The 16253-nt window shown below is 37.6% G+C and overlaps 1 protein-coding gene and 1 long non-coding RNA gene across 2 annotated transcripts; both read right to left on the bottom strand.

The window, feature by feature from the left end:
* Positions 1 to 10247: 10247 nt before the first annotated feature.
* LOC147486559 (uncharacterized) lies at positions 10248 to 10638 on the bottom strand. The gene is made up of 3 exons (XR_015200768.1): positions 10616 to 10638; positions 10442 to 10543; positions 10248 to 10302 (listed from the first exon to the last, which is right to left on the bottom strand). It is a non-coding gene; the product is annotated as an uncharacterized LOC147486559 (long non-coding RNA).
* Positions 10639 to 11507: 869 nt separating this feature from the next.
* LOC147486558 (uncharacterized) lies at positions 11508 to 13229 on the bottom strand. Its single transcript, XM_086572949.1, has 4 exons — positions 12859 to 13229; positions 12468 to 12761; positions 12281 to 12377; positions 11508 to 12200 (listed from the first exon to the last, which is right to left on the bottom strand). The coding sequence occupies exons 1-4, from the start codon at positions 12927 to 12929 to the stop codon at positions 11607 to 11609; spliced, it is 1056 nt and encodes a 351-aa protein (XP_086429075.1). The 5' UTR covers positions 12930 to 13229; the 3' UTR covers positions 11508 to 11606.
* Positions 13230 to 16253: the final 3024 nt, after the last annotated feature.

Raw genomic sequence — 16253 nt, 5'->3', positions numbered from 1 at the left:
GTGAACAAATGGATGGTTGTGGAAGATATGGTGGATAAGGATAAGTATTAGAAGGAAAGAATGAGAATGTGGGTTTAGCACAAAACTTCGGTCATGGTGTAGGTAGGAACCGCCTCAATTCTGAAAATGTAGGTGTCATGTGCCTTTTCTTCGGGAATTATATCCGTGTTAGGCAGATTTAGAAAATCATTAAGCCTGAGAAGAAATAAGAGGGTCAAGTGCAAAACTCCGGTTACGTTGAAAAGGTGTAGGATGGGGTACATTGATGGAAGGGAATGATGCGAGGTGGGTGAATGGTTATCAGCGGGGAGGGATTCTCGAAGGGGCGAAGAAGAGTTGCAAAAGAGTTGAAGGAAATCTTCCCGATTCCATCCACGCCCAAGCGAGTCCTTATTAAAGTTGGAACGATCAAAGAAAAGGATTTTGTGCATCTGATTATTTGGAAACGTGGTTTTGACATAATCATGAGCTAAACTCTCAATCATACTAACCTTTCTATCGATATTGGTATCAGGAACCTATGTGATTGGTTTAAGTACATTGATCTCAGTGGAAAGATGGCCAAAAGATAAGGACATCGAACCATTGCGGCAATTTATAAGCGCGTTGGCAGTTGCCAAGAAGGGGCGCCCTAAAATGATCGGGACAGCGTCGTTAGTGACTTCTGTATCGAGGATAACAAAATCCGCAGGATAGTAGAAATCTTGAACCTTAACCAGCGCATTTTCTACTACACCCTTAGGATACTTGATGGACCTATCAGCTAATTGCAATGTCATTGTTGTAGGTTGCATTTCTTGTAGACCTATTTGTTTATATAAATAATAAGGGAGTAAGTTAACACTCACCCCCAGGTCTAATAAAGCAGTGGTCGTGTGAGTATCTCCTAAGGTGCATTGTACAGTAGGATGACCAGGGTCTTTGTACTTAACGATTCCATTGTGTTCCATTAAAGATGGAAATTGTTCAGTTAAAAAGGCGTCTTTAGGAATATTTGTCTTACGCCTAGTAGTGCACAACTCTTTAAGAAACTTAGCATGGTGAGGTAATTTTTTTATTGCTTAAAGAAAAGGAAGGTTTATTGTTAGATTTTTGAAAACTTCCCTAATCTTATTGAAATTAGTATCCTTAATTAACATTGATTATCTCTGGGGAAACGGTGGTTTCTCTCTATATTTAGCGTAATGATCAACAAGATGTTTAACCTTGGCTTTTTGTTTCTTAGGTTATGGTTTAACAGGTACCTCTACAGGGGTAGGCTCTTCAGTTTCTAATACAATATCTAGTACAATCTGCGGTGTAGGGACAACTGGTGGGGTAACTATAGGCATAGTTACTTTGTTATCAACCACTCTCCCAGAACGGAGAGTGGAGATGGCATTTAGCTCACCTACATTTTTATTTTCCGTACTAGTATTACCATTTACCTCAAAGGCTGTGTTTGGTGTTTTCGGATTAGGTATTGCTTGTCTTGGAAACACACCTTTGGGTTGCACTTTCTCTTGAGCTAACTGCTGTAAGGAAAGTTAGATGGCTTGTAAAATCTGTTATTAAGATTGCATAAAGGTATCGAAATGATCGGTTAATGGAAGAGTGTTAGCTTTAGGTTGTGTGACGGGAACTATGTCGCGTTGATTATTAATGGGTAGATTTTGGTAGTTATTATTTATCGAACGATACCTCTATTAGCATTATAATTATTATTGTTATAATTATTATAAGGGTTAGTTAGACTTATCCCCAATTGCAAGATCCACCGGCTCACGAGATGATTTTTTTTTTTAGGATGAAGAAATCGACCGTTGGATCTTACAAATGGGGTAACACTAATTGGTAACTAGTAATGGGGGGGGGGGTGTAAGTCTATCTAACCCTTATTATAATTACCCTGACCTTGTGCTTAACCTTGTCGTGGTTGCGCCTGGTTGTTATAATTATAATTACCCTGACCTTGTCCTTGTCGTGGTTGAGCTTGGTTATAATTGTTTGCTTGCCTAACATTTTGATTATTAAACCCTGGAGGTGTTACTTGTTGATTATTTCTCCAACTGAAGTTGGGATGTTGTCTCCAAGGGGCGTTAGAAATAGGAAAACTATTAATCGAGCAAACATTATCTTGTTCAGGATTGTTGTTGCTCATGTTTAAAGGACAATAGGAGTCGGGATGCTCTGGACTCAAACAGAAATTACATAGATTGGAGTTGACATTCATGACTGGGATAGGTGTTTGTTGAACAGAAATAGCTTCTACCTTTTTAGTTAGAGATTCGATTAAATTTTTAAGTTCCAGATCGGGTTTCATCTCAAACATACCGGCGGCCTTTACTGTTGTAGAAGAACTAACATTGTAGGAGATATCGTCACTACCCCCTAGTTATTATTATGCTTAGTCTGATCTTCTAAAAATTTATAAGCCTCTGAGGCTCCTTTACTTAAGAAACTACCCCCATTCATTATGTCAAGGACTTCTTTATGGTGGTGTAGAAGTCCCTTGAAAAAGGTACGAACTAACGTGTCTTTTGCGAGGTTATGATGTGGACACTTTATAAGTAGATCGGTGAAATGATTCCAAGCCTTTGAAAATGATTCATGAGGATTTTGTCGAAAGAAATGAATCTTGGAAAGTATTTCATTGGTCTTCAGTGGTGGGTAAACATGTTCCATGAATAGTTGAACAAGTTTAGCCCACGAGTCCACAGAATTAGGCGTTTGGGTAGTTAACCAAGACGCCGCCTTATTGGCTAAGGTGAAGGGAAATACCTTTAGTTTAATTTGTTCAGCACCTACCGTAGGATGGTGGAATGTAGTAAGGACTTGGTCAATCCAACGCATGTGCTGATAGGGCTTTTCATGGTCTAACCCATGAAAAATGGGTAACAAATTAAATATATTTTGGGGGATTCGGAAATCCTCCACTGGGTCTGATAGAACGATGCAAGATTTAGGGCTATCGTTCAAGGCTTTGTAAAAGTCTGAGAGAGGAAACTCTCTTTCTTCAGCCATTACTTCAGGTGGTGTGTGTGGTATGCTAGCTAGAGGTGTAGTGAGTGGTATACTAGAAAGACTTGTTTTTGTTGCCGTTGTCGGTTAATTACGTTAGGTGTTTTATTCGCCCGACCTTAATCTCATGCAAGGCTAAAACCAATCTTAATGAAACACAACAACACTCTAAACAATCGATATGCTAGTATGAACCTCTAACAAAAGATGCGAGGTGTGGAAGAAAAGAGTACTTGAAAGCCTCCTTGCTTCGCTTTATGAATAGCGTCTTGTTTACGCGTGCTCGGGTGTATATAACAAGTTAGAACACTGAAAACTTTGAAGAAATGGAAGTTCAAAACAAACTTGTGGAAATCGAGGCGGTTTCAGCAGAGGGCTGGCTTTCGAGAATATGCCTAGGCAGTAGGGCGAGGTTAAGCTTTTAGGCAAAGATTAGGATTCGGTGTGCAAGGTGCAGGTGGGCTCCAAGTTGGCCTTGGTAGGGCGCAGGTGGTATTTCGGCCAAAAGTTGGAATTCAGCGTGTGGCGAGGTGGCGTTCTAAGTTGGTTTTGGTAGAAGTGCGCCCGAAAGTAATTTTAAATGGAAACTTGCAAAGCTGAAATAGACAACCACAGTGAGAATCCAAACAAGGGTGGGTGGGTTATGGGACTTTGAAAACTATCAATTCTAAAGAAAACAATACTAAAGAGTACTAAGATGGCAGCGGTGCCATTTGATAACCGTAAAAAGATAGTTTTCACTAATGAATAAAGCTATGAAACTCTAAACGAAAGTAAAACTATAAACTGAACTGTTACTTATCAAAATATTTGTTTTCTACTCGAATCTATTGACATAGAGTTGGAATATAAGATTAGTTCCACTCCTAGTCCTTTTACATTCAAGTCTTCCACAATTGATGGTCTATCCAAAGTCAATGAGAGATTTACGAGGGAATTTATACTACGATGTGAATTCAAATAATAAGCTACGAATAATAAAATGACAAATTACTAAGAGTTGAATCTATATAGAGAATTAGGGGAATTTGATTCCACCTTGACTCCAACTTAATAAACTAGCGTAGATTTGTTGTAAACCAATTCTTACGTTTTCCGCGGTAAGAATTGGTCGTTCTAATCCCTAATTATACATGGCATTTCTCCCAATTCATAATTAGCATGTCAAGGTGCAACGAATCAACCCATTCTTATGGCTTAATCAACGACCTTCTAGAGTGGAATAGATTTTTACAACGATTCTATACTACATGATATCCACTTTTACTACGTTAGAGATTGTCTCTCTAATTTGACAAAAGTGCAAATTCAAAGTTTCCTTACTTACAAAATTTAGATTGGTTCATATAGTTGGAGTAAAGATTCGATCTAACCTAAAGTCTAGGACAACTACAACTTGGTTTTTACTCTTAGGGAACTAGTGAGTAAGTTTAAATACTAATACTAGATTTCTTTTTTTCACAAACATAAAAAAATTAAGTTTCAAGTGAATCCAACTAAAACACAGTACGATTTACTAAAAGAAAATATGGAGAGTTAATCCTCCTCATGTGAAGTTAACTTTTGTTGTTGATTTTAATAAGTTTATTTTATTCTTCCTAGAACTCATAGACAAGTCTAATAGAAGAAAACTTGATCCCTAACATGTATGGCTCATCTCTAAGCTCATACATGCTTAGCAAGTGGAACCAAAGCAATGACTTATCTCTAAGCTCATCACTTTGATCCCTAACTAGACACTACACCAATTATCATTTTAGGATAGGGTGTAGGTCTAGTTGTTCTTCCTAAACAACCCACCAAACCAACAACAAAGATTTTTCCCTCACATGAGTTTGATTAACTCCCCAAAGGGAAGTTAGCTCATGATCCTTGGGATGAAGGATTACAAGTTAGAAAGTACAAAAAGAGAGAGAGAGAAAAAAGAAAAAGAAGACTAATTATCTAACTCACTTGCTTTCACTACACCATAACAGGCTATTTGCAACGGCAAAAAAGCGTTGCTAATAATTTTCAACGCTTTTAAGCGTTGCAAATATGAGCGAGTAAAGTGTTGGAAATATTTGTAACGCTTTAAAAGCGTTACCAAACAGAAATTTCAACATTTTAAAAAAAGCGCTGCAAAACGTAACTTTCAACGCTTAGTATAACTATTTTGTACACATGTTTAAAACCTTTGCAACGGTTTTATTTCACAAACCAACAAGAAAGATTTTTCCTCACATGAGTTTGATTAACTCCCCAAAGGGAAGTTAGCTCATGATCCTTGGGATGAAGGATTACAAGTTAGAAAGTACAAAAAAAGAGAGAGAGAAAAAAGAAAAAGAAGACTAATTATCTAACTCACTTGCTTTCACTACACCATAACAGGCTATTTGCAACGGCAAAAAAGCGTTGCTAATAATTTTCGCAACGCTTTTAAGCGTTGCAAATATGGCGTCGGTAAAGTGTTGGAAATATTTGCAACGCTTAAAAAGCGTTGCAAACAGAAATTTCCAACACTTAAAAAGCGTTGCAAACAGAACTTTCCAACGCTTAGTATAACTATTTCGTACACATGTTTAAAACCTTTGCAACGGTTTTTATTTCACAAACGCTTTTTTAAGCGTTGGTAATTTGTTTAAAATTTTACCAACGGTTTTAACCGTTGCAAAGTTGTTAGTTAATTTAAAAAAATAATTTAAAATTCGTTTGTAACGGTTATAAACCGTTGCAAAGTTGTTAGTTAATTTAAAAAAAATAATTTAAAATTCGTTTGTAACGATTATAAACCGTTGCTGATGGGTTGCTAAAAAAAAAAAATCTCATATTTTGTAGCGAGACCAGCTAAACCAATTTGGTGGTATAACCCATTAATATCAGTTCCCTAGGAGTAATAAAGTTTTGTGATCAAACTGCTATCACAATGCCTATTTCCACTTACAGTTCAAATCAAATTCATCACAACATTATCACTACAACAGTATACACAAAGCTATATATTCCCTGAACCACCAAATAACCCCAAATAATAAGATCTCATACAGACATACCACTTGACAACAAAATGCAGAAAAACAGAAACACATTCAAATATAAACAAAATCCAAACCTGCTGTGCTTGAACATATTCATCAAATCCATCCAAAGTGCAATCATGATCAAATTCACTTTTTGGAAACACAACATTATTATCATCCCACTCTTCCTCAATCAAAGGCGCACCATAATGCTCCCCATTCTTCGGCCCCGGTCCACTTTTCCTAAACACCCTACACAACACAAATGCATCCTTCCCCACAAAAAAAAAACAAAAACACATTATTGGCAAGTAAGTAATCCTTCAATAAAGACCTATAAATGAATTTGAACAAGTAAAAACACTTGAGAATAGTACTTGTGTGAATCCTTCAATAATTACTAGCAGAGACAAAATTTGAGTAAAAGTGTAAAACTGATGCCGGCAATGGCGTGTGCACTAACTAAAGTCACTAAATTTATTGGAAAATTTAAGCTGAAAAATTCAAGTATTGCACGGGAAAGGGACTCACCAAACAGAGAGGTCTGAGCTCCAAAGTGAGATGGAGTCGTTCCTAAAGGATCGCTACTTTGGCCAAAGGCGATAGTGAAAGTAAAACCCAAAATTTCAAATTTCTTCCACGGTATGTAACTTATGAAATGCCGGTTCTTGAGTTAATGAAATCAGTTGGTGGTAAATTTGGCTTGTCCTTACCGCACATCCAAGCGGGGATTGCCGCGACTATCATATGCCATGGCTGCTTCGATCTCGGATGAAAATGTCCCCAACCATATTCTATATTGGTTAGAATAGATTTGAGCCCCACAGTTTCCATTCTTTTTGCGGAACAACACCTTTGAATTTTCCTGGAGATGTTTGAGTGTGAAGTCCACCACTTGTGTTGGTAGAATAATGAAGATTTGTGCTAGACATGTTGAATCTAAAGAACAAAGCATACAAGATATGCATTAAAAGATCTAGACATGATTACTCGATTAGCAAAACTAAAAGCTTGAAACTTCAAGTATAAACAAATCAAAGAACTTAGTGCATGAGATTGGATTTAAAGACTTTTGCTACCCGGATATATATAGGATGAAGTAGTCGTTTCAAATCGGGAAACAACCCAACAATGAAGGTAAATAATTGAAATCATTCTATACAAAGAATCAATTTAGAAAACTCATTTATCGGTTCATCTGTATTAGAAGCTTCTTCAAATTCTTCATCTTCAATACTCATCTGTATTAGAAGCTTCTTCAAATTCTTCATCTTCAATACTCATGTTTGTTACTTATTGTAAACCAGTGAGCATAACAAGCACGTAGTATAGACAAACAACGTGGTATTGCATGGATTTATTGTAAACGATCGATTCTAAAGCACACAGATCGTTGCTAATATTCTCGTTTTAATAATATATAACAAGTTTGAAACGCTAAAACCACAAACTAATATTGGGGGAACCCTATGTACAGATATAAATATTTTCCCAATCAATTAAAATATTTAGGATGTCATCTTTGTCGACTTTTACCTCGATAAGTATTTCCTTTCCATCCCGAAGATAATCAGTACTGCATATGATTACAAATACATAGTGTAGTCAAGATCGGCGAGGACAATAATCCACTAAACATAATTAGTTTTTGACTAAAATATTTATATAACAAACAATTGAAATGAAAATTCACAAACAAGAAAAGCATACTCTGATCTCTCTCCTGACTACCCTCACGATGTTCCTGCAATTGAAATAAAAAATAAATAAATAAAGAAAGAGGAAATTATTATGTAAAGAGAAAATGAGAAAAACGAACCAGAAAATGTAAAGAGAAAAGGTTTCTTTAGGCAATCAAACTTCCTTTCGCTTTCTGAGAATCTTAGCCAACCCATCACCAACCTATAACACCAGTTAAGGAATAAATTTATTCTATTGCAAGAATGCTTATTTTCAAGTTCTTGGTTTTCCACTGTAAGTACCTTATTATGCATGGAAACAGACTCTTTCACAAGGTCTTCATCATCACTCGACTCTCATCTATAGACAAATCAACCACACAGAGAAATGCTTCGAGTCATGAAATATAATGGACATACTACAATATCATTGTAAATGCAAGGAAATGAGACTGACTGACTTAGTTACGGAAAAGAAAAAGTAATCCTAGATGTCTAAATTCCATATAATGCTATCTTTCATAAATTCTTTCAAAAAGATTGCAATCGTGAAAGAAAATGAAACAGTGTTAATTGCGATAAAGGCACCGACCTTCCATATCCATATCAGAATCTGCAGGTGAGTGGGATGTATCTTCATTTGCATATTGAACTTCTGAAGGTCTTGACGGCGAACAACTTTGCTCAGACCGAGTATGCTGTTCGGATTCCATTAGACACTTTCTTTTCATCCATTCAAAATATTCATTTGCAATATTTTTAAAACGGAACTTCGGTGGCCCCTTCTAGGCTTAATATAGTCGTACATTATTTCCTCGCCAAGAAGTGTGTGTGTGCTTGTGGTTGAGTTAGAAATACGGTATTCTTTCCTTCCACAAGTTGAGCTCCCGGTACGTCTGCATTGAACAACCAGTATAGCCCATGGATCCCGTGCCTCGCAATCGAGTTATCTTTACCTATAACTCCTGAAGAGAATAGAGGGGGGTTTGCTTTTGGGTCGTTGACTCGAACCTGGAACAATAATGACACTCTTAAATCAGTTTATAATGCATGACTAGACCTATAGCCCACACTATTTTTTGTCAAATTTTCAAACATACTTGCAATTCAGCCACAGTTGTGGATGCAAGTGCTACTCGCAATGTGTATGTTTGGTTCTGTTCGACCTTGTCAAGATTGAAAACAATCTGCCAAGTAGTTGCTTGAAAGGTTTTATCTTCTTTCTTCTTGCATTATAAGTTTTAGTCATAATTTTGTATAAACCCTTCTGACTATCATAATCGCATCATGCAAACTTTCTTCAGCCTCCTCAATAAACTGAAATGAAAACAGAGGATGTTCATCAATGAGTAATCGTTAACACACAAGATTTATTTAGATCACACAATTATAGGTGTTCAGATACCTGATCAGCTCCACCATGAAGAACAATTGTTTCTTTGTCCCACGATGGACATCAACCAACGTAGCATAACCGGCGAGAATCGGTCCACCACTCTCCCTCCTCCTTTATCCGGGCTTGGGACCGGCAAAGGTGCAAAGACTTTCATTACTTTGTAATCGGGCGAGTTAAAAACGGGTTGTTATCTCTTCAACCTGTAAAAAACCAAAAAACTTTCATAATATAACATTCTTATAAACCATCTAGCCATCATATACCATCATAACAAGCTATATTGCACAAGTTCGTTATGTCATTCTTACATCTTGCAAAAGGCTCGTACCATTACTTACAAAAAACATACTCAAAAAACCAAAATAGAAAAAAGTTTGCATATCCCACACAATAGATTACTCATACTGCAACCTTGATTCAAGCCAAATCAAAGGCCCCCCTTCAACAAAATCACTAAGGTCCGAGCAGCCAAATTGAGGTCCATCATAAATAGGAGCATTGGGAACCAAGACTTCCTGGATGTAGATCTTTTTCTCCCCTCCAAGGACGACTCTACCATGGCAAATATTAGCGGTGGTAGTCATAACATATCCCCTAGCAACCGGAACACCATCTTTACCTAATAGGATAACCTTAAGAGGTGGACTCAACGTTTCAGCAAGAGGGTTTTCCGGAGGGTTCGCTGGAGGGTTTGCAGGAGGGTTCGCAGGAGGGTTCACAGGAGGGTTCGCAGGTTCAAACATATTCATTAAATTCTGTTGAGACGAACGACGAACTGAGTTGGAACCAACATCGGTTCCGGGTGTTGTATCCCCACGCAGCGGTTGACTATTCGACATTCCATTGTTGGTTACAAGCTTAAGCATATCCTTACAAAATGAAAAACAAAACTAAGATTTATATATATGATGAAAGCAATAAGTTTTATATTTAAGGCAAACTCACCATCAACACACCATCAACTCTAGCTATGGAGGACTTCATCTCACTCATTTCACCCTTAAATTCAGAATTTGATGAAGACCTTGCTTGTGCTAACATCACCTTCGCAATACTTGTACGTTTTAATTGCTTCTTAGAGAGGTTAGAGATGATTCCACGAGTCCTATTCCCTTTGTCCGCTCCTAAAAACGGTCAATTGGTCATTATCAAAATCAAGATGAGTTGCACTACCCTCTCCACTTGAAGTTGCATTTTTTCTTTTCTTTTGAGCAGCCTCCACCAATTCCTATAGTGTTTTCCATGGAAATTAGTTCAAAACTAGCAAGTTAGTACAAACTTAAGGTAAATCAGTCGAGAAAAAATTGTCTATAATAACAAAGACTTAACAAAATTATAGTTGGAACTCAAGTGAAATGCAAACTCACATAACGGGCTCGAGCACTCTCCAAAACAGTTCCATTACGACGTTCATGTCCTGCTTTCCAACTGTCTACCCGTCCATGTATCTTGTCAGGATTTTGTTTATTCTACATGTACATTGGTAAATAATTGTTAGCATATCGTGATCAAAATTTAAAAGTTTATGGAAAGACACCTACCATTTTATGCAACATGTTGGCATCATGATCCCGCCAAGTGTATGTCGAGAATCATTCAGTTTTATATTCTCACCATTCTTCGCTTTTCTTGCCATCACTTCAGGAGTGTTCTCATATAGTACAAACTGTTCCCAATGATTTGGATCAATGCCATCTGGGCATGCGGCGATTTGTTCTTCCAAGGTCTCAAACTTATTCAATATATCTTTTCTCAAGAACCATTTTCCATATCTAAACTTAGTACAAAGTTTTTTTTCTGCATGTGAACGAAGCTAGTGCTTGGTCGACATTTGTAACTTCAAATTCATTAATCATAAAACACAAGTTATATAGTAATGTGAATGAAGCTAAAACTCAAAATGTCTAGTATGCATTAAAAAAAAATCAGAGGTAAACCTTACCATTAAGGCATTCCAAACCTTATCCTTGAAGTCAGGATGTACAAGCCTCCAATCAGTGTAACTAACTGGGATACGAGCTCGAATGAGACTACCAGCACGAGTATTCCATCTGGAGGCATTATCACCAACGACAACACCATCAATATCAATCAATACAGGTAACTTCCTAACATTTTCTGATTCTTGCATGTCGCCTGAAGGCTGAGATGCCTGTGAAACTGAAGTAGAAGGCTGTGATGCATGTGAGGCAGAACCAGAAGGTTGAGATGCACTAGGCTGTGGTTGACCTGATACCATTTCAAATGAAATCCTAACATATATTGCAAAATAGTCTATTAGTAGTCTGGTACTGAAAAATATAATCGTTAAAGGGTGAGAAAGAAGAATAAATAAAAGTATATAAACAATTCAATCCAAACAAAAGTATTTCATTACCTTATCACACATACCACCAATTTAATAAACCCCAGAGAGATACATAACAAACAAAATGAATAATAATAATAATATACACAATAAGCATACATATTAAGACTGGAAACTTTAAAGCAAAAAATTGTATCATAGTTTGGAAACTAAAACAATTACAATCAGGTTAAGCACTTCATCAAAGGCTTCAAATTAGGTTGGTCCTCAAGGGTAGATTGGAAAACAGTTGGTACATCTAGTGAGTCAACTCCACACGTCAATCGCCTCGGTGAATGGATGACTACCGACCAATTAGGATTTTTCAAGTCCTTCGAGTAAAACACTTGACTAGCTTCGGAAGCGAGAATGACCGGCTCATCAAAGTACTGATCAACACTTTTCATCTTATTAAGATTGACCAACACCAAATTAGAGTCTGGACAGAGCTTGCAGCCATTGGTCTTGTCCTCCACCCTCACCCAATTGCAATAAAAGACTACTTGTTGAAAGTCTGTATAGTCCACCTCTAATATTTGTTCAATAACCCCATACCACTTCGTCGATGCATCTACTGGATTTTTGTCTTTCCTACTTGACGTAAACGAAGTGATTGCCTCCATGCAAACACCACTATCTTGTGTGGCAACTGTTTCGTCATGCGACCTAGTAGAAAAGACAAAACCATTGATGCGGTACTTTCTATACATTTTAGCTTGGTGCAATGGTCCTTCAACTAATCGCCATAAGTCACTCTTGGTGTCATTTGCAGCCAATAACTGTAAAAAGACGATAGTTAGAAAGCTAATATTACTAACTTCAGATTTCCTATTTAACTAATGGATGAATTAAACAATACCTTGTTATATAACCAAACAATGAAATCTGTTTGTATCTGCACTTCTGACTTTGCAACCCCTTTTCCTCTACCACGAGATTGTAAGGAGCGGTATTCACTACAAATCGTTCATGCAATTACACATGAGTATTTTCATGTAGAGTACTAGAGTGGGTTTAAAAACCAAATGTGTCAAAAAACAACACACCTGTAGTAATCATCAAGCTTTTCGACGTCTAGTCGAAACAAGACCCATCTATGTATTTGAATCCATTGTTTAACACTTAAGGTCACAGTCTTACCATCGAGAAAAGGCCCTTCATCACTGTACTCGCCATCTTCATCCAGAAAGGCCACACGCTTCGATTTATGATTTCCATCCCGCGAATTGGGCATATACTCCATAGCATACCTAACTGACTCAGAAACAATATACGACTCTGCAATGGACCCTTCAACATATCGTTTATTGCTGGGAATATTTTTACACTCTTTCATCGCCCTATTAGAATAAGAAATTTAAGTATACACTTTCAATTTTTAAAATCCAATTATAGAAAAAGCTAGAGAAGATATTAAGGTAAAAGTAATTTACATACCGTTCAAATGGAAACATCCACCTTTGATGCACAGTTCCACAAAGAAGCACTTCATCGACCAAATGCACCATGAGGTGGATGCTGATATCAAAACGATGGTGGAAAATATTTTTCAAGCACGCACAATGCTTCTGCAACCATGTACTTGGCCTCTTGGATATGTTGCCGGACTAAGACTTTAGAGCACAACAAGTTGAAGAATAAGCTTATCTGATGAATAGCTCTTCGCAGAGGTCGCGATGTTTAGGAAAAGCATGTTGAAGCAATACAGGTAGCAAATAACACATAATGACATGATAGTCATGAGATTTCATTACGAGCAAACCAGGTGGATTTAAAGTGACAATGTTGCTCAGATTTGATGAGAAACCAGAAGGAAGCTTCAAGTCCTTCAAAATTTTGCAGAAATTTAACTTTCATCTTTAGCTAAGACAAATGGAGCCTTCGGTTTTATTGGTTTCCCGTGGATCGGGTCCGATTGCATCCATCGACCATCGTGAATTCAAGATCTTCCTTATATCTCTTCAAGACCATGTATCCTTTGACTTGTCTTTCTTGTCTAGGATGTAATTTAGTAGATGTTCCGCAACATTTTTCTCAAGTATGCATCACATCAACAACATGTCGGGATTTATGAGTGGGCCAATAGGGCATATCCCAAAAATTGACCTTTTATACCAAGCCCTCAGAACTTGAACATCTTCATCATCTACACTATCATCCAAATTCACATCGGATGTGCTTCTTTTGCTACCGGTTGGGATTTTACCCGGCTTATACTTGATATGACTCATTGGGCTGCATAACTTTTTCTCCACTTGACCTTAGTGGAGCAATGTTCAACTCTTGATCTTAAGTCCCAAGTATTTGCGACCAAAACGGGTGACCCAACGGAAGAAAGGGCGATAGTTTGTGTAAACAATCTTCTTTGCATGCTCAAGATATATCGATTGAGTGTTATCTCGAACAAATCGGACATGCTTTGTAACCATGTGTTATACAGACCGCTAAGTTTCCAAAAGCAGGAAAATCATGAATACCCCACATTAGCATAGCTCTCAAGGTAAAATGTTGTTTTTATGCATGTCATAAGCCCGACCCCTTCCTTCCACAACTGTTCCAACTCCTCATACAATGGCTGAAAAACGTCGTCGATATTGACCGGTGCCTTCCGCCGGTATTAGGAAACACATCATTTGGAACTCTGGTTTCATACATAAAGAAGGGGGGAGATTATAAGGTACCAAGTAAACAGGCCAACAACTGTAGCTAGTGGATTGTATTCCACGGGGATTGAAACCATCAGTTGCAATTCCAAGCCAAACATTACGCCCTTCCTGAGCAAAATCAGGCCAACTTTTTTTACATGTTTTCCACTGGATTGAGTCAATGGGATGTCGCATATGATCCCAAGAAGGTGTAGCTCGGTCGTGCCATGTCATTTCGTTCGCTATCCATGGGATAGTGTACAACCTCTTGAGCCTTGGAATCAAGGGAAAATGTCTCAAAACTTTATTTGGCTCTTTTGTTTCTTTCTTACCCATCTTTCCTTCTTTCACTTTGTATCCGGGTGCTTTACACCTAATCGGCGACATTCCGTTAACTTAACATCATCTTTCCAGTATAACATACAATTGTTCTCACATGCATCGATACTTGTGGCTTTCATTCCTAGATCTTTCAGCATTGCTTTCATTACAGGGTACTTTGATGGCAAAGTGATTCCTTCTGGGAACCATATCCTCAAAAGGGACAAAAGTGCAGACACACTAGTTCCTGACCAACCATATTTCTTTTTCAAGTTATGAAGGTCAACAACTGCTGAAAGTGTAGTAACGGGAGCCTCACATGAAGGGTATAGCTTTTGTTCAACCATTTTCTTGTATTCGTTGTACCTCTTCCCCAAATCAAGTTCAAGAACAGGTGGTGGTTCAAAATCCTCCATATGATTTTCTTCATCCTCATTCAAATCACCTGCAACTACTTCATGCACTCCATAAGAAGCATCAACAAAATTCCCCATCCCAAGCCCTTCGGCCTCAGTGTTTTCTTCTTCAATCACTGGCTCCACCACCGGATCCGTACATGGGTTCTCACCATGTAAAATCCATACACGATAATTCTTATCTATCCCGTACTTAATCAAATGTCTAGAGATTGTACCAAACACAAAGCTTTTTCCATTTCGACATTCTCTGCAAGGACAAGGACACGTGGTCGAGCCGCGGTTGTTCCGCGATCGCGCAAATTGAATGAAATCAGCCACCCCTTGTTTGTACACATCTCCAAATCTGTCAATTCATTCATCCACTCTTTACGAATTGGGCGGAGACATTCTGCAAAATTAGACGTGGGGGGTTGAACAAGCACATTGTGTAATCTATCGATTTGATACAACATAATACACAATCAAACCTTGAATATAGACACAGAGTACTAAGGCTTTTGTGTAAGTTGTTGAATCCTAAACTCGACTTCAACTACATCAAAAGTAAGCTCTAAGTCGGTCCAGCGCAGCTGGCCTAGGTAGCAAGCAGCACTAGTATTCTCGAATTCTAGCTAAGTCTATGATATTAAAGGAATAGCTATAAATAGAATTAACAAAGAATATTAACAAAGAAAAATTGATTTAATCTGCCGTAACATTGGGCTATACTACCACCTTAGGCAGGCACCGCCATCGAACCCTCAGTCGACATATCTTTATCTAAGCAACCACATATACTTCATCATTGTTTCACCACTGAACATAAGAAAACTTCAAACAACAGCATCTATCAATACTCAGTCGATGTCAAATTGTGATACTTGCTCGGTTCTTATATAGAGTTGTTATTACGTGGACTGCTTTGTTACTACACAATTGCGTGAGGTCTTTGCATACGTTATTACGTGGACTCGATAAACCAACACCTCAACCTTTTCTAATTTTGTCTAAAATAGTTTCTATCTTAGCTAGTCCACAAAAAAAATTTGCATTGAGATTGATTGAGACAAACAATTGACACCTCTGATCATACACAATATTTACGTATCCTAGCAACCGTTACAAGTCACTGTTGATTTAGATCCGAGATTCGTGTGTGTGCACCAAGATCTGTGTGTGCCGAGATCCATAACCGAAACAATCCAACGACAACTAGTAATGGTTGCTGGAATTTGATCCCAGTAACCGGTTACTGTGTAGCCGGACTCAAAGGAAAATACTGCATTCCTCTACTGTGTGTTTAACAACTCAGTTCTTTGGCCTAGGGGAACAAAAAATCCTTTAAAGAATTTTTGTAATCTATGGAGAAACCACTTCATCAAAAAAGGAATAATAATAATACATTCCAAAGTCAATTGAATTTTCTTTTTGACAAACTTTCAAAGTAGTTACATGGAAAAGAAAATAA

The sequence above is a fragment of the Coptis chinensis genome, chromosome 7 (genome assembly GCF_015680905.1).
Source record: "Coptis chinensis isolate HL-2020 chromosome 7, ASM1568090v1, whole genome shotgun sequence".
NCBI classification, from domain to species: Eukaryota; Viridiplantae; Streptophyta; class Magnoliopsida; order Ranunculales; family Ranunculaceae; genus Coptis; species Coptis chinensis.
This window is presented reverse-complemented; position numbering and strand designations above follow the sequence as displayed.

Bases quoted from the DNA above. Each gene is read 5' to 3' on its own strand.
- LOC147486558 (XM_086572949.1), bottom strand. From the start codon at position 12,929: ATGGTGCATTTGGTCGATGAAGTGCTTCTTTGTGGAACTGTGCATCAA. The intron at 12,378-12,467 runs GTGTGTTGTTTT...AACGATTTGTAG, and splicing joins AAGCTTGATGATTACTACAG to TGAATACCGCTCCTTACAAT. The intron at 12,201-12,280 runs GTATTGTTTAAT...GTCTTTTTACAG, and splicing joins TTGTTTGGTTATATAACAAG to TTATTGGCTGCAAATGACAC.